Below are 19,736 nucleotides of genomic sequence, written 5' to 3'. Positions count from 1 at the left end.
AAGCATCACTAGGCCATGCTGGTGTAGAGTTACAAAGAAGTTGAAGCTAAACCAATCGACAAACCAAGTTGCTAGATCTTCAAAACTTGCAATTGCTATAATATCAAGGCTACCAAACAACTCTAAAGTAAAACCATCAAAGCTAATAATGAGAAAAACAAACATGGAAGAGAAGCAGTGTTGAATCTTTGCTAGAGCCAATGTAGGGTAATAACGTGGCACCCTTGTTAAAATGTTACATATTGTAAATATATATATATATATATATATATATATTGTATATATTTTTATTTTTTTTTATTTTTTGTAAAACATTAATTTTTGTTATTTTATTTTGAAATGCAAAAAGGGGTAGGCCCATTTTTTAATCAACCCGCCTGACTAACTCGATCCGGGCTGATCGGGTAGGTATCGAACAAAATGTAATGCCTGAGTCCGATAAGACTCGGGCTCAATCCAACCTAATAATAATCGGGTTGGGTTTTCAGTTCGCTCGAGCCTTTCATGCGCTTACAGGCCTTGGGTCAGGCCGGCCTGACTCAACCCGATGTCCACCCCTAGTCCCGCCTAGGCCTTTTGGGGGTCTGGCATCTAGGCGCCAACTAGCACTTTTGACTACTTGGGAGTCAAGAATCTAAAGCCATAAAGCCCACAAAAGTATGTAGCATATAAGTCATCAAGATTTGCCAAAAGTATCACCAGGTCATGCTGGTATAGAGTTACAAAGAAGTTGAAGCTAAACCAATCGACAAATCAAGTTGCTAGATCTTCAAAACTTGCAATTGCTATAATATCAAGGCTAGCAAACAACTCTAACGTAAAACCATCAAAGCAAATGCTGAGAAAAACAAACATGAAAGAAAAGCAGTGTTGAATCTTTGCTAGAGCCAAAGTAAGGTAATAACGTGGCACCTTTGTTAAAATGTTACATATTGTAAATATATATAATATATGTATATATATAAATATACATATATATATATATATTATATGTGTATCTATATGTATACGTATACCTATGTATGTATTATGTATACACGTATATACATGTATATATATTGTATAGTTTTTTATTTTTTGTAAAACATTATTCTTATTATTTTATTTTGAAATGCAAAAAGGGGCGGGCCCATTTTTTAATCAACCCGCCTGACTAACTCGATCCGGGCTGATCGGGTGGGTATCGAATAAAATGTAATGCCCGAGTCCAATAAGACTTGGGCTCAACCCGACCCAATAATAATCGGGTTGGGTTTTCGGTTCGCTTGAGCCTTTCATGCGCTTACAGGCCTTGGGTCAGGCCGGGCAGACTCAACCTGATGTCCACCCCTAGTCCCACCCAGGCCTTTTGGGGTTTGGCATCTAGGCACCAACTAGCACTTTTGACTACTTGGGAGTCAAGAAACTAAAGCCATAAAGCCCACAAAAGCATGTAGCATATCAGTCATCGAGATTTGCCAAACGCATCACTAGGTCATGCTGGTGTAGAGTTACAAAAAGGTTGAAGCTAAACCAATCGACAAACCAAGTTGCTAGATCTTCAAAACTTGCAATTGCTATAATATCAAAGCTAGCAAACAACTCTAAAATAAAATCATCCAAGCTAATGCTGAGAAAAACAAACATGGAAGAGAAGCAGTGTCAAATCTTTGCTAGAGCCAAAGTAGGGTAATAACACGGCACCTTTGTTAAAATGTTACATATTGTAAATATATATATTGTATATTTTGTATATTTTGTATTTTTTGTAAAACATTATTTTTTATTTTTGAGTCAACTCAATGCCGTTAGAGCTCTAACGGCTAGAAGCCCTCTCATTTGGTGTATATATAGGGGATCTTCCACTCCTTGTAAGGCATGCTTCATGCATGCGTTTTGTGAATTAATAAAATATTTTTTTTATTGTGAGCTCTTTTGGTGTGTGGCCTTTGTGAGTGTGCTCATAGTGGCTCTTTGTGCTTGTCAATTTGGGTACTTTGGTGGACATTTGTTCGTGTTCAATAGTTTCGCTCTTTTTACATGGTATCAAAGCCATAGTGCTCTTGATCTTTGAAGATTGGCAATCTCATTGTTTGTGTGCTGCGGTGCGGTGTTCACGGTGGTTCAAGTGGGTGCTCTCTCTCTCTCTCTCTCTCTCTCTCTCTCTCTCTCTCTCTCTCTCTCTCTCTCTCTCTCTCTCTCTCTCTCTCTCTCTCTTTGTGTGTGTGTGTGTATTCATTCATAGAGGACACGGAGAGTGTCATTATTGTGCCCCATCAAGCTCAATGACACAAACTATGTAATGTGGTGCTCTATCATGAAGCACCATATTTGGGGTAAGAGCTTATAGAGATTAATAGATGAATCGGATTTGGAACCTAAATTACAACACCAAAGTCGAAAACAGGAAAGACGTAGCACTCCAAAAAGATGAGAAGACTAAAACCATAACCAATTATAAAAAAAAAGTGAAAAGAGTGGAGAATGGGACACACAAAAATAGTCTTGGCTTATTAATAGCGTAAACATTAAAAAATGTTCTAGCTTAGCGAAGTTTGAGTATGTCAACGATGCTTGAAATTACCTTAAAAAATATATATTCGCTCAAAGATATTGCACATGTGTGCAATTTACAAGATAAGATTAGAACCATGACTCAATGGGATATGTGCATTAGAGAAAACTATAATGATCTATACGAACTTTGAGAAGAATTGACTTTAATTGAACCAATGTGGCATTGCCCTTTGGATATTGAGCTTCGGCAAAAGCAAATAAATGTTGAGCATTTTTACCAATTCATAAATGGGTTGTGACCCGAATTTAAAGCCACAAGTCGGCTCTTCTCCATAGAGGAAAGATTCCCTATGATCGAAGAGCTAAGTACGAAGGAAAATAGGTTGAAGAGACACACCCAAGAATGATGATGAATTTGTCTTTGACCGTATCTAAAGAACCTATTCTCATACATACAAACCACCCCACTTTGGGAGACAACCATGAGAATGATAACAAGAGGAAAGTCATTTGTCATTATTGCCATGAACCGGGACACATTAAATCCTTGTATCCTGTTAAGAAAAATGAAGAAAAAAATGTAGCTTCGGTTAGTCTACCTCAAAAGAATAAGGATGTGAGCAACTCTCACGATACATCTGTCGGAAGCATGCCCCTATCCCAATTGGTGGAGGCACTTCAACCTCTTCTTAGATGATCATCTTCCTCAACCAGAGCCATAGTCTCATCCTATTCTGATATTGGTAAGTCTCCTTGGCTTTTTTTATTTCGATGCATCATTTTATATGACTCACAACCTTGATATATTATCCAAATATCATACTAATTGAAGCATGTCTAATGTTTTCACTACCGATGGTCCAACTCTTGAAATCAAAGGAATAGAAAATTTTAAAAGAAATCTTGAAAAGTCCAAAAAAAATTTATTCCAAAAATTAGATATATTCTTAAACTAAATTAAAATATTTTATCAGTCTCTTAAATATCAAACCCTGGATGTAATGTCTCCTTCTCATCAAATGGTTGTTGGGTGCATAATCGCCAGTCAAGAAAACTGATTGGAAAAAGCCATAGAAAATGAGGTCTCTACTACATAGATTTTTTAAAAATACCCAAGAATATGTTTTTTTGTAATGTCCAAAAATTAGATTTGGATTTATGGCAATAAAATTAGGACATCCAAAATTTCATATTTTTTAAGTTTGAAAAAATTTTGTAATGTTGACAATTTTATTTGTAATAATTGTATTTTTGGCAAAATGAAGAAATTACCATTCAAAGAAAGAACTTTTGTTTCTACCAGACCACTTGAATTGGTCCATTTGAATGTATGGGGAGTAGCACCAATCATATCAAAAAGTGGATATGCATATTATGTAATATTTGTAGATAATTTTTCTAAGTATACTTGGATTTACTATTTCCTTAGACATAAATACGAAGTCTTCTTGCATTTCCAAATTTTTCATAACTTAGATAAAAATAAGTTTAATAATACCATTTCTATCTTTCTTACTAATTCAAGGAGGGAGTTTTCATCTAAAGAGTTTAAAAGTATCTTAATTTAACATCAAAGATCTTAGGGGCACACACCAAAATAAAATGGTTTAGCTAAGAGAAAACATAAACATATTATTGAAACTACGAGAACTTTACTTATTGCAAGTCATGTACCTAAAGTTTTCTAGGCCAAAGTCACTTTGACCATTGTTTATCTTATAAACAAAATGCCATCTTCATAATTACAAAATATTCCCCTTGTCGAAAAACTTTTCAAACTTACTCATGATTATTTCACATTAAGAGTTTTTTAATTCAAGTGTTGTCTTAACTAACAAAAATGACAAGTTTTCTCCTAGGACTATTCATTGTGTCGTCTATGGATATGCAAACAACCAAAAAGGCAATAAATGCTATGATGTTAAAAATGAAAAGTCATATGTTTCAAGAAATGTGTTCTTTTTGGAAAATAAAAAATTCTTTGATGGTGAAAAATCTAAGTAATTGGGTATTCTTTTCTATTTGATTTTATTTCAAAACATGATAATGTATGATTGTGATTGTGAGTTTGGTTGTGATAATGTCAATGAATCAAGAGAAGAAATGCCTTGTGAAGAGCAACCTCATAGTGATAAAACCTACTTGCAATACACTATAAAAAATAATCAAAAACCACCATGTGCACTTGAAAGGTATTCAAAGATTGGAAGTGAAGATGATATACAATCTAAGCGATCATCTAGAATATCAAAGCCCAAGAAAAGTTTGTGTCTTGAGAGTCTTTTTCACGCAAATACAAGGCATGTCTTATGCTTATTCACTCCTATGTAGAGTTATCGTCCTATGCCCAATCTAAGGAACATTCCAAATAGGTTGAAACCATGAAAGTAGAATTAGAGGCCTTAGAAATAGCCAAAAACTTAGGACACTTCAAGACCTTCCTCAAGGAAAGAAACCTATAAGATGTGAGTGTATAAAGTAAAAACCAAGAGTAATGGTACCCTTGAGAGGTATAAAACTAGGTCAGTAGCCAAATATCTTAAGAATATGTGATAGATTATGAAGAAACATTTGCCCCTTTTGCCTGGATGACCACTATTCGGACCCTCATAACAGTTGTTTCGATTAAGAACAGGCCCATAGACCAAATGGATGTTAGGAACGCATTTCTTAATAGAGATCTAGTTGAAGAAGTGTACATAGAAGCACCACCTGGTATGAGTATTTCTGAAGGGAAGGCTCTTCGCTTAAGGCACTTTATGGCTTGAAGCAAGCACCTAAAACATGGTATGATAGATTTAGTAAGGTTATGCTTGATATTTGTTTTGGATCTTGTTTGACTGACACAGTAGTGTTTGTTAAGGAATTTAATACAGGTATTGTCGTCTTACTCCTATATGTGGACGACGTGCACTAAGGGAGACAAATAAGGAGTTGAAAATATCAAAGAACTTCTTAAAAGCAATTTTGAAATGACCGATTTGGGTTTTCTAAGATATTTTTTAGGAATTGAAGTTGCTTATTCTCCTAGAGGAAATTTGTTGTCTCAGTATAAATTTGCTTATGATATTGTTTTCAGGTATGATATTACAGATGATAAGAGGGTAGACACTCTTGAGGTTACTAATGTCAATATGAAAATTGATGACAAAGAACCTCTTGAAAACCCAATGCCTTATCGGCAATTGATTGGAGCACACTCTTAACTATCAATTAGTAGACCAGACATAGCACATGTTCATATCAAGGTTGTTTGTATCATACGATACGGCCTGATATGTGTCATTACTTTTTTACTTAACGATACGATACACGCTCGTATCGTGATACGAGTGTGTATTGTACATGTATCGGGTATATCGTACGATACACTCCTGTATCGACCCGTATCGTATGATACACCATGTATCATACGATATAGGTCTGGCACACTTAAAAAGACTTGATACTTACACTTTTTCATTTTGGGTTTAAAAGCCCTCTTAAGGGCCGACTTCTACACATGTGCAGAGGCTCTTGGAAGGGAACCCACACACTTTAGGTTATGTGAGATCAAATTGGGGGCTGATTTGTGCATATTTTCGCGATTTTCTCAAGTAGGAGTGCATTTTCACCCATTTTTTCACTCAAAGAAGTGGGTTAAGGTAAAAAATCTCTATTTTTTGCTTGTTATTGAGTGTTTTTTGGAAAAGATGGCATCAAAAGATTTGGCATGGCAATGGTGCACTCAAGTAACGATTGGAAACCGATTAAAAATCAAATGCAACTATTGCCAAAATAGTTTTTTGAGTGGTATCTCTTGATTGAAGAATCATTTAGTCGGGACACGTCATAGTGTTGTCGCATGCACATCAAGGAAATTGCTAGATGTCGTAAAATGGCAATGACAACAATTACTTGATGATCTAAAAGGAAAAGGACAAGCGATGAATGAAGCAAAAACGGGGTATGTGGAGCCCTGGGAGGATGTGTATTACAAAGATGAGCTCCCCACTTCTGATCCTACAGCCCATAGCATATGATTAGAAGTAAGAAATTTTGCAGTGAAGGAAAAAGGTGTGGTTGGTGCCAGTAGTAGTTTCGCGGGCATAAAAAGAAGAGGAGAAAGAAGAAGAGCTGGAAAAAGTTCTTCGAGAGGAGGGCCAAGAGGTAGAGATAGAGGCTCTATTATGAGTTTTTTCCCTCATAGAATTGTCCCTGTGGCGCAGCCTGACATTCATACTGCTATGACTCCTCAACATTTAGTCTAGCAGGCGGATATCACGATTGAGAGACAGTTCTATGATGCCTACATTTCTTTCAATGCGACAAATTTCTTTCATTTTCATGCCATGGCAGATGTCATAATTAGTATCAGGCCTAAAAATAAGATGACTTCATATCATGCTTTAAGAGAAAAGATTTTAAATGCTAATGTGAATGAAGTGAAGGCTTATTATGATGAGATGAGACAGTCATGGAGAGAGACTGGGTATAACATCATGACAGATGGGTGGGTAGATAAAAAATCAAGGACCTTGATAAATTTTCTTGTTTATTGCCCCAAAGGAACCATGTTTTTGAAATCAATTGATTTGTATTATCGAGAGTTTTTTTATCAGGTCATAGAAGAGGTTTAACCTCAAAACATTATATAGTTTATTACAGATAATGTAGAAAATTATAGGGATGTAGAAAATTATAGGGCAGTAGGTAAATAATTGGCAGTAAATTTTGGGCCATTCTTAGACCACATGCTTGAGGACATTGGCAGCATAATTGAGGTACATAAGACAGTTGAATGCTGCCAAAAAATTACTAAATTTATTTACAATCATGTATGGATTTTGAGTCTGATGAGAAAGCATACTAGTGGTGTTGAGTTGATTCATAGTGCAGTTACTAGATTCGCTACAAATTTTTTGACAGTACAAAGTTTAGTAAAAAATAAAGTTGCACTAAAAAAATGTTTTCATCAAATGAATGGATTGCATATCCCCATGCATAAAAAAGAAAGACCAGAAAAATTGTAGATATTGTATTTAGAAGTGAATTTTGATATTCATGTGTGAAGTTATTGAGAAGGTGAAGGTGCTTCAATTGATTGACAATGAAAACATACCAGCTATGGGTTATCTCTATGAGGTCATGGATAAGGCAAAATAGGTCATTAGAGATAATTTGAAGGGGACATCATTGATAATAGGTGGATTGGGCCGAAAAGGAGTCATCATTCATGACTGGGTTTGGATCTTGGATCATAGACCCAACTCAAGTTTATTTAGTCAAATGTTCATTAATGGCCTATTGTAATTTTGCTTGTTGTGTAATGGGTATTTTCCTACCCTAATATTTGTACTAGGGGTGGCAAAACCTAACACGACCCGCCAACCCACCTCTTAGGCGGGTTCGGGTTGGGCTTAAGCCAACCCATTTTATAAACGGGTCGACCCGCATAACCCGTTTATTAAACAGGTCGGGTTCGGGTTGGGGGTATGCCAACCCGACCCGCGAACCTGAGAACCCGTTTACCCGACCCAACCCATTTATTAAATGGGTTGGCGGGTCGTGTCGGGTTACCCGTTTATTAAACAGGTCGGGTTCGTGTTTGCCACAGCCGACCCGTTTAATAAACGGGTCGGGTTCGGGTTGAGGTATGCTGACCCGCCAACCCGTCGGGTCGACCCGCCAACCCGACACGATTGCCACCCCTAATTTGTACCAGCATATATATAATGATAAACCAGATATTGTAGTCCCTAATTGGGGTTTTCTGCAACCACCACGTTCTCTCTCTCTCTATTCTTTATTCGTTCTTGTGATTGAATGAGAAAACCCATGATTTCTAACATGGTATCAAAGCAAAAGATACAATCTTGAAGATCGTGTCCTTATGAGCCTCAAGCCAAGTTTCTCTGTCTCTTTCTATGGTATCTCTCAATCTGATTTCATCTATTCTCCATCTTTATTCTCTTGTTCTTAAACCCAATCTTAAATCTATTCAAGTTAGCGTGTTTCCTTTCTTCTAAAATCTGAGTTTTGGATTTGTTCACGTCGACTTTTCTTTTCATCTATTTCTTTTCTCTGCTTTTTTGTTCTTCTTTTCTCATTGTTGAACACGATCTTCCCCAATAGCAGTTTCGATACTCATGCAAGATTAGGGATGGCGGTGGATCGGGGCGGGGGCGGGGGACAAGGTCTCCACCCCCGCCTTGTTTCAAAATCCGAACCTCCATCCTCGCCTCCATCCCCGTTTCATGTCCTCCATCCCTAGTCCAAACGGAGGTGAGGCGGGGCGGGGCCCCGTTTCCCCTTAGTCTATAGTCATCCCTTAAAGGATTGGGGACGGGCGGGGCTAGGCGGGGATTGGGATGGGTACGAAGCGGGGAAAAGCGTAAGTCCATCCCCGCACGGGGATAGATTTTAACCTTCATCCCCGCCTCCATCCCCGTTTCATGCCCTTCATCCCCAGTCCAAACGGAGCGAGGCGGGGCGGAGCCCCGTTGTCCCCCGGTCCACTGCCATCCCTACGCACGATCACATTTGATCTTTGTGTTATTGAATGTGAACTCAGATCTATTTTTAATTGATTGATATTATCTTTGAATCTTTTTCAGATCAGATTCACCCTTTGTTTCTTTCCTCGCCATTCCAAAAACGAAAACACATTATTTTCAATAAGGTGCCTCTTATTGGTTAACTTCATTCAGAACAGATTGCTTGATTTTTCGCCTCGGATCTGTAGATCGATATTAAAAATTAAAAAAGGGGCAAATCGCTACGTGATTTAAGGTGTTCTTCAGTAAATCGCTAGGCAATTTTGACTCTTTCTTCCTTTTAGTTTTCTCTTGTTTCTTGTTTTCGTCTTCAATCCACTATGGATTCATTTTCCTCTTCTCAATTTGGTCTTTTTTCCAACTTTCTTAGTTAACTTGTATATGAGAAACTGAACAATTCCAATTTCCTAACCTGGAAGAGACAAATCATCACATTCATAAGAAGTCAGGACATCTGGATGGCTCTGTTCTTGTTCCTCCAGAGTTCATATCCCAAGAAAGAAAGAATGGGAAGAGTGACACTTCTATTACCTTTATTAGAAATCCAGAGTAAATATCATGAATGAAGCGAGACCAGGTTTTGGTTGCCTACATCACTTCCACTCTGTCACAGGAGGTGCTTGTGGCAATCCCAGATGACTGCTCAACTATGCAGTTATGGCACCGGCTTGTTCAGACGTATTCTCAAGTTTCTCAGGCCAGAGTTCTATTTTTAAAGAAAGAGTTTCAAATGTTGAGAAAGGATTCCATGACTATCATGGAGTACTTCAACAAAATGAAGACTATCACAGATCAGTTGGTCATCGTGGGTTGTGCGGTCAGTGACAGATATTGTGCAGCAAACTTTGAGCGGGCTGGGACCCGATTATCATATGATGGTTACTTCCTTATTGTGTTTACCAGACTTACCTGCTTTTGAAGATCTTCATGCTAAACTCTTACAGTATGAGATGACTTTGAAGGGATTCTCTAAAGATACTCACACTCACATTGGAGCACAAGACGTTCTTGACACAGGAGTTACTTATGGTCGAGGATGTGGCAGGTATGAATCTCGAGAAAGAGGCGGTCAAGAGAGGAACGGACAAGGAGCTCGGGAAATATTGTCTACACCCAATATTCCTCCTAATTTGCAGAGGCAAAAGACAATACCCACTTGCTTTCTATGTAACAAAAAGGGGCACATCAAAGTTAATTGTTGGTTTAATTCTCAAAATAGAGGAAAGCAATAAGAGATAAGAAAGGGAACAGATAAATTAAAGAATAGTGAAGAAGTCAAAGAGTTGTTATTATCAGCCTTGACTGACTTGAATCTGAAACAGAATGATCAAGGCACTTGGTATGTTGATTATGGAGCAGCTACTCATGTTACTGGTGATGCTGGTAAGCACCTAAATCCCGTTCCTTATATTGGTAGAAATAGTATGGTTACTGAAAATGGATTTCATCACCATATTTCTCACATTGAAAATTGTCATCCCTATGTCCAACTCTTCACTAGCTCTTTCAAATGTCATTCATGCTCCTAATATCAAGAAAAATACTATTTTTGCCTCTAAGCTTGTCGATGATATTAATGCTTCAGTTGAGTTTACTCCATTTTTTGTTTGTGTCAAGGATCTTCACACAAGAGAAACGGTCGCTGAAGAAAAATGTCAAGGGAATATGTACGTGTTCCAAGAGAATCCTTCCACTTGTTGCTCCCACCTTGAAGCTCACATCTTCTTCAGTTCCTCCTGAGAGTGTTTTTAATCTTTCTAAATGTATTAAGTTGAATCTTTGGCATGGTCGTCTGGGTCATTGTAGTAGTTTTATTGAAAAACTTGTTTCAAGCAGTCTTATTCAGAAGTCAAGTCTAAGTTTAAGTGTCAATGATAAAAAATGTTTTAGTTGTCTTTAGTCTAAGAGTCATGTTCTCCCTTTTCATTCTATTGATAAAAGAGCTTCAAGATCGTTTGAAATTTTTTGATGTTTGAGATCCGGCTTCAGTTCTTTCTATGTTTGGCATTCAATATTATCTCATCTTTGTTGATAGCTACTCTCGGTATACATGGATCTTTTTTATGAAATGTAAATTTGAAACCTTCAAGTTATTTCAGAATTTTCATTCTTTTGTTCAAAATCAATTCTATTATAATATCCTTTGTTTTCAATGTGATAGAGGAGGTGAATTCTCTTCAAATGACTATTAATTTTCTCCAGACTAATGGAATAAGTAGGTGGGTGTCTTGCCCTCATACACCTCAACAGAATGGGATTGTTGAACGAAAGCATCGTCATATTGTCAAGAGTGCAATGAGCATGATGCATGATAGTGTAACCTTCCAGTTACTTTCTGGGCAGAGGCTTTCCATTCAACGGTCCATATCATAAACCGATTGCCCATGAATATCTTGAAAAACAAATCACCCTGTTTTTTCTTTGCATGGTATTCATCCAAGTTATCATGATTTGCATGTATTCGGGTGTGTATGTTATGTTCATGTTGACAGTTCAATGCGGTACAAGTTTCAGGATAAGAGCTTGAAGTGCATATTTGTGGGGTACGCTAATGATTATAAAGGATACAGATGTTATGATCTTTTGAGTAAGCATATCAAAATATCCAGGAATGTTGTATTTGATGAATTAAATTTTGACCACAATGCTAACACTTCTCCTGAAATTGAAGTTTATCACCCCTGGTTGAATTCTGATCTTTTTTCTAGCGTTGATGATGTTTGTCCTTAAGAATGTAATCAAAGAGATGAGGAAAACATGTTTGATGCTGCCTAAAAGACTCAGGACAGTGTGATTTCAGAACCACTCTTGGCTCCCGAAAGGTATAAAGGCATTGTTTACTCTCAACGTGAGAAAGAGACCCTCCCCAACTTTGATCAGGAGATGAATTTTTCTTCTATTGATTTCTCTGCTCCCATAAGATCTATTCGCTCTCAACATCCTATTGATAGGTGGGTTAGTTATGAGAATTTCTCGATGGATTTCCAACTCTTCTTAACCCCTTTAAGTAAGGAAGATCAACCCATAACATTTTATCAAGCAGCAAATTCTAAGAAATGGATTGAAGCTATGAATGAAGAAACAGAGGCCCTTCATGAATGTGACACTTGAGATATTGTTCCCAGACCACATGATCGGAATGTGGTTGGGTCAAAGTGAGTGTATAAAATAAAGTATAAGTTGGATGATACTATTGAGCGATATAAGGCTAGACTGGTTGCCAAGAGCTTCACAAAGGAGTAATGACAAGACTACGATGAGACCTTCAGTCTGATTGTGAAAATGGAAACTATCTGCATCATACTATCATTGGCTATTGAGCATCGGTGGATATCAGTCAACTGGATGTGAAAAATGTATTTCTTCATGGAACTCTGAAGAAAGAAGTGTACATGGTGCAACCCACTGGGTACACAGAAGGGAACTCCAAAGAATATGTGTGCAGGTTAAAGAGAACTATATATGGTTTGAAGCAGGCATCTCGATCTTGGTTTGACAGTTTTTCTCTTGAAATAGAGAAATATGGCTTAATCGGTCTCTTCTTGATCATTCTCCTTTCATATTGAAATGCAAAAATACAGTTACCCTGTTATTGATATAAGTAGATGGCATTATCATTACAGGTAACTCTAATGAACATATTGAGCAGGTCAAAGAACTCATGAACCACAGGTTTAAGATGAAGGATCTTGGTAAATTGCGATATTTTCTTGGAGAAGAAGTCGACAGGACTACTGAAGGCATGACACTCACCCAACATAAGTATACCATTGATGTTCTCAACAAGGCAGGTACAAAAAATTGCAAGCCTCTAAGCACACCCAGTGTACTCCATCAGAAACTCAACTCCCAAGATGGAGATTTATATGAAGACCCTACAGGGTATCATAGGATAGTAGGGATGCTTCAATATCTCACCTTCACTCGCTCTGATATTGTCTATTCAGTCAATCAGTATCTCAATTCATGCATGAACCACATATTGTGCATATGGAAGTTGTTAAACGTATTCTTCGATATTTGAAGAGAACTATTGGAGATGGTCTTTTGTACATAAAGAGTATGAATGGGCATCACATGCATGAACTTCTTGTTTACTCAGATGCAGACTGGGTAGGAGATCCAGATGAGCGCATGTCAATCTCAAGATACTATGTTTTCATTGTCCTAAATCTTGTCTCATGGAATAGTAGGAAACAGATGGCCATTACCAGGTCCAGCACAGAATCTGAATATAGATCAATGGCAGTTGCTACAGCTGAAGTAACAAGGATTAGACATATGTTGATAGAAGTAGGAGAATCCATATCTAGATGTATTTTCTTATATGACAATCAAAGTGCCATCAATATGTCGTTTAATCCTATCTACCACAGTCGTGCCAAGCATATTTAAATTGATCAACATTTTGTAAGACAGAAGGTCGAAGAGAAGGAAATTGAACCCGAATTCATTTGGACTACTGATCAAGTTGCTGACTTATTTCCAAAAGGGCTTATCAAGGACTGATTTTGGATATTAAAAGGCAAGTTGTTCATGGTTCAAAACCATATACAACTTGAGGGAGGATGAAAATGAGTTGTCATCTATGTCACATGGGTGCGGGCGCGGGTGCGGGTGCGGGTGCGGGGATTAGGCACTTCCAAAAAACCTGGGTGCGGGGGTGCGGCAGGGGCAAAAATGTAATAAGTAATATATATATATATATAAGTAATATATATATAAAGGGGGTTGGGGAATAGGCGGGGTTTTTTTTTTAAACTTTGCAGCTGTCAGCTGCTGTCAGCAGCTGACAGACAGCTGCTGTCAGCAGCTGACAGACAGCTGCTGCAGCTGTCAGCAGCTGTGCTGACAGCACAGCTGACAACTGCTGTCAGCAGCTGTGCTGACAGCTGCTGTGCGTGAAAAACTTGCTTTATGCTAGTCTGTCAGCAGCTGACAGACTAGCATAAAGTTTTTTTAAAAAAATTTCGAAGCCCATTTGGGCAATTTTTTTTTTTTTAAAAATGGACATTAATGATCCTGGGTGCGGTCAACGCACCCAGGATCGAGTTGACCGCACCCGGTGCGGCACCCGCACCCGCACCCACGTTGAGTCGCGTCGACGCGGGTGCGGCACCCTCCTAGCCGAATCCCTGTGACATAGGTTGTCATTCATGACTGGGTTTGGATCTCGGATCACAGACCCAACTCAAGTTTATTTAGTCATATGTTCATTAATGGCCTATTGTAATTTTGCTTGTTGTGTAATGGGTATCTTCGTACCCTAATATTTGTACCATCCTATATATAATGATAAGCCAAATACTGCAGACCCTAATTGGGATTTTCTGCAACCACCATGTTCTCTCTCTCTATTCTTTATTCGTTCTTGTGATTGAATGATAGAACCCATGATTTCTAACATGGACAACTTCATCAACATCTTCATGCTGCAACATACTATTTAAATCATGCATTTAGATATTCTCCTACTTTTAAAATGGACAGGGAAGTTAACAAGGGACTTTTGGATTACATCGAAAGGTTGAAACCTGATTATAACATTCAAGATCAAATTCATAAAGAAATGGAAACTTATGATAATGCAATGTATGATATGAGGAGACCTGCAACACTGCGAAATCGTGGAATAATCTGTCCAAGTAATTTATTTTGTCTAATTCAATTTTAATTTCAAATTGTTATTTAGTTATGATGTTTTGTAAGATTGTATATATGTTATTGTCTTATAATTGATTTTTCGTTTTCTTGTTTTTTTCAAACTTGTTGTGGGCCAAGTTTGGAAGTGATGTTTCATATCAGAGAACTTTTGTCATTCGCATTCTAAGCCATACATATAGTGCAAGTGGATACGAGATAAATTGGAGTGTCTTTAAGCAAATCCATACCAAAAGAAGAAACAGATTGGAGCACTAAAGGCTCAATGACCTCGTATACGTTCTGCTACAACTTATGACTAAGACAGAGGTATATAAAATTATAAAATTTATTTGACATTTTCATTCAAAACTCAACTAATTTTAATTTTTTTATGTCATCTTTTTTGGCAAATAGAAAAGTTATCAGCAAGAAGGCAGAAAGAGCAATTTGATCCCGTCAGTTTGGAACATTTGATGAATTGAATGCATGAGTTGAAGAATCTTTTGAATGAAGAAGACATTCAATGAATTTTCATGAAAGGAGCACAAGATGTAGATAATGAAGACCTCACGTACCTTGGGGACGATGTGGATGTTGAAAGAGAAGAAGATAATAAAAATGATTATGATTGTTGATGTATCATGTATTCATGTTTTATTAAAAAACTTGTTCTTATGGAATGTTTTTGTTTATGTAATATGAAAGTATGACTCTTGTGGTATGTAATAGAGACATAAATGCTTAATGTCATTTTATGTATGTAGTTTGTGCTATTCATAATCATTTCATGTGATATGATTTTTTTAGAATTTTTCTGATTTTTCTTGATTTTTTTTAAAAATTTTTAAAAATTTACCATGTGTTTACAATACGATACGATATGTTGTTACTATTGGATTGACCGATACGGGTAATAATATGCTACTTACAACCTTGATTCATACAACTAGTCAATTTCAACATGCTCCTGCATCTGTTCACATGGGAGCAGTCTTACGAATTATTAGATAAAAAATATATTTCTAGAAGCCTTTTTCTATCTTTTTCATCTATATTAGATTTAATTGCTTATATTAATGTTGACTAGGGAGGTGATCCCAACAATAGGCTTTCGATTATCATCAAGAGAGTTGCGTAGTACATGAAAGCAATTCAAATCAGAATAGGACCGAGTATTTATCCTCCTAAAAGGGAAATACTTGGAAACTTTCACTTGATTCCACTCATCAACTAAAGGTGTTGTGGCTTGTGAAGAAGAGAAGCAAGATGAGCATGCCATAGTAGAATGGAAGGTCGATCCATGATAGCAGCAACATCGAACACGACCCTCGTAAATAACCTCTTGACAAAATTTCTGACCACTTTTAATAGCAACTTTGGTAACCGACCGTGGATTAAAATCTAAGGGAACCTCAATACAAATTCTCGCAAAGGAGATGTGATTCATAGAACGAGTATGACTATCCACATCATAAAGCGAACCGTTCAGGTAGAATGTGACCCCCTCAAAAAATTGGGTGTTCCATAATTCAACTGATAAAATGAAAGCCTTATCCAAAGAAGTATTCTATTAGATAAATCTAGCTTTAATTCCATGGCTGGGTGCCATGGATTAGCAAATCGTAGAAGGAAATACGCAGATCCTGGATATAAGGCCAAAGGGAACTAAGCCTTTCATAACTGTAATCAAAGCTTAGACTTTTGCTATCTAAACCACCTGTGAAACCAACTAGGAGAGTCCACTGATAGATGATAGAGATTAGATAGTTTGGAGTTTGATTTTTTCCATATCTTAACACTAAAAATGCATAGTCCCAACTCATCCGAGTTACCGAGTCAACCTGTTGACTCACGAGTGAAGGGTCAAGCAATCTGAATCACAAGTTTGCCAACTATGATTGGCAGAGTAATAAGTCTTTGGTTAACTTGCTTGTTATCTATCAAGGATGCCTACGCCATCGTTGGCAAACACAGTGAGTCAACTTGGGAATCACCCGAGTCAACCTGAATTGGACCCTAACCGGGTCACCAATTCAAGACCATCGATCCACATGCTTCTTATGTGTTTTTTGTCATGCATTTTGTAGTTTTAATGTGTAATGCTCATAAAATAATACTTGTTATAAAGATTCATATGTTTTTAAATCATAAATATTAACAATTACGTACAGTTGAATACTTACATAACTTAGTTATTGATGCCATGTGCTAATTTTTGAGATTACACGTATGAATTTTTATTTTTTCATATCTTAACAATAGAAAATGCATAGTCCTAACTTGTCTGAGTAAATGAGTTAACCTACTCAATTGCGAGTCAAGGGTCGGGCAATCCAAATCCGAGCCACGAGTTTGCCAACCTTAGTTGTCATAGGCACTAGGCAGAGCCTTGGTGGTGAGCCCCCTAAAAAAGCCTAGGTGAGGCCTAGGCGGTACCCCAAATAAAAAAAAAGCATACAAATTTGTAAGCAAACTACTAAAATTAATAACAAATATGTATACAATATAAAACCAATCACCAATAAGCAATAGCAGAACAAAATATGTCATTAAACAATATAAGGCAATTATATTAAATAACTTGCTCAATACATTGTTCAACACAAAATATTTAACATTTAACAACACAATACATTTAACTAAAGATAGAGTAGTGACAGAAAGAGAGACCGAGAGAGAGAGAGAGGCAAGTGACACACAAAAAGACCGAGCGAGAGAGGTGAGTGCCAGAGACGAGTGAGAGAGAGACCGAGAGAGAGGCGAGTGACAGAGAGAGAGGCGAGTGACAGAGAGAGAGGCTAGTGACAGAGAGAGAGGCAAGTGAGAGAGAGAGAGTACTTTTTTTTTAACTTCTTCTTCTTTGTCATGCCCTAAGAGAGTCGAATGCGAAAAGAAAAGGAAAACGGGAGCCCCTTTTATATTCGTTGACACTTGGTCAACGACTATAAACTGCCTAGACGGTGCCTAGGCAAAAATTAGGGCCCCACTGCCCAAACTGCATCGCCCAGGCGGTGGGGCTATGCCCAGGCCGCCTAGGCCACCTTTGACAACCAAGTTGCCAGCTATGGCCTAAGCCTTTGCCTCGAGACGATTTCCCTAGAAAATAGTCATCTCCTCTCTTGTTATTCATTCCCTCCATTCATGCTCTTCATGCCATTCTTTGTCACTCCTTTCTTCATCAGCCCACATTTGTTAATCCATTGTTTGTTTTTTTTGGTTCGACATTGATGCCTTTTCTATTAACTTTCTGGACCTTCACTTGGCGACCACGGGATCTTCTAGAGCCAATATCACTCAAAACTAAAATTTTCTAAATGAAACCAAAACCTAACCAAGTAACCTTCAAATCCAGCACAAACTTGATAAAAAAAACCAACTCTGCAACTGTTGAAACTCACTTTCGTTGATGAATCTGGATCTGACTAGATCACAAGCTAAGTAGAGTTTAATCTTATTCAGTATCCCAACTCACGCTTAGGTTGAAACTAGAATTATTGCTCAGACAGAAGCAAATCAAAAATGTTTTGCTCAAATAAAAACTGACTAGAAGTTGTCTGAGATTAGAATAACTTTTTAACTTGATCTAGATCAAGTACAAATTATGGATAAAGGGACTGGTTAAATGGATTGATGGTTCCTATTAAACACCATTATGATGACCTCCAGCTTTCACTTTCCATAACATTTCACATTTCAATTCCCTTCTTGCCACCCTTGATTTTTCCTTTGATTCAAAGAACCAAAAACGATGCATCCCCCCACCCTCGTTTTTTCTATTGGTATTATCTTTTTATTTAGTTGTCATCGCTTATTCGATCAATACTAAAGTGAAGTGTCAAAGAGTACATGGAAATAGCCACTGAAAATCTTGAAGTGATCTCTAGAACAAGCTGCATAGAGTACAAAAATGCAGCTATAGATGCAAATCTAATCTTCATAATTCCAACTCATGTGGTATTAGCTAGTCTAAGTAGCACCGTTAAATGCTTGCACATATTATTATAAACCAGTTGCTAGGAAACCCAATTAAAAACAAATCGGAGAACAACCGAAATCAACCCGAAACAGAAGTTGACAACTTTCGCAAGTTGAAACTCTAAAATGGTTTGACATACAGCTCAAATCAGCTAGCAAATAATGTAGTTTGTGACGGATTTTCGACACCAGTCATCATAAATATGCAATAGCACTTCGATATCAAGACCGTACTAATCGGGAAAAAAAACAATATCCCAACTCACCAGAATCGCATAATTCCCACAAAACTCAACCATATCCAGTAAGAGGAAAACAAACCAAAGCTCAAGATTCACTCTTCTAAACAAACATACCATTAAAAGGAACTGATCTCCACCAAACAAGTAAAAAATAAATAAATAACGCAAAAAGATTGATTCTCACCTTGCCCGGCGCCCATTTCCTTCTCGACCTTGGCCTGCATTTCTCGGAGCGCGCCGGCCTCGTCCTCGATCTCCTTGAGCCTCCTCTTCATCTCATCCAACTCCTAAAAAAAGAAACATTTTTTGGTGTTCTGAATCCGTTGCGTAGAGAGTCGGAAATAAAGAAGCCCTAACCCTAACCCTAACCCTAACCTTGGAAGAAGAAGGCTCGCCGTCTTCAGCTCCACCCATCTCGGCATCCGCATCCATCTCTCCCTCCTCCGTCACGTTGTCGTCGCCGTAGATCTCATTTTCCGGCTGCCCCTCCATTATACGGCGGGCCTGAGCTTCACCTTCAAGAGAGAGAGAGAGAGAGTATTAAGACTGGACTCTGAAGCTCTAGAGGGCAGAGCTTCCGTAAAAATCCTTTTCCTTTCTCCCCCTTTATTACTGTAAATTCCAAAAAAATCCAAAATTGTGAGCAATATACGCTAACTGCTCAACTTTCTTGTTATTACAGTTAAACGCTTAACTTTTGACCTTTATTTGGAAGGCAATCTTCTTCCTAAAATTACCTATAGTGCGTTTGATTGCCTCGAATCTAAGATCTGAGGTGATTTGAAATCAATGTTACACAGATCTCTGATCCTCCAATCTTCCCTTCCTGCTCCACCTAAGGGCC

The 19,736-nt window shown here is 37.7% G+C and overlaps 1 protein-coding gene across 1 annotated transcript in view; it reads right to left on the bottom strand.

Moving 5' to 3' along the window:
- LOC149813535 (polyadenylate-binding protein 2-like) overlaps positions 1–19,474 on the bottom strand; it is a 29,734-nt gene extending 10,260 nt beyond the window's left edge. Inside the window, exons 1-2 of the mRNA XM_089992185.1 lie at positions 19,268–19,474; positions 19,077–19,179 (exon numbers count right to left, since the gene is read on the bottom strand). Coding sequence (XP_089848311.1) covers positions 19,077–19,179; positions 19,268–19,384 — 220 coding nt within the window. The 5' untranslated portion in view covers positions 19,385–19,474. The remainder of the gene's footprint in view (positions 1–19,076; positions 19,180–19,267) is intronic.
- Between the last annotated feature and the right edge of the window lie 262 nt (positions 19,475–19,736).

The sequence above is a fragment of the Nuphar pumila genome, chromosome 16, assembly GCF_984573655.1.
Source record: "Nuphar pumila chromosome 16, dmNupPumi1.hap1.1, whole genome shotgun sequence".
NCBI classification, from domain to species: Eukaryota; Viridiplantae; Streptophyta; class Magnoliopsida; order Nymphaeales; family Nymphaeaceae; genus Nuphar; species Nuphar pumila.
The sequence above is the reverse complement of the archived record's forward strand: the minus strand, read 5'-3'. Positions and strand labels throughout refer to the sequence as shown.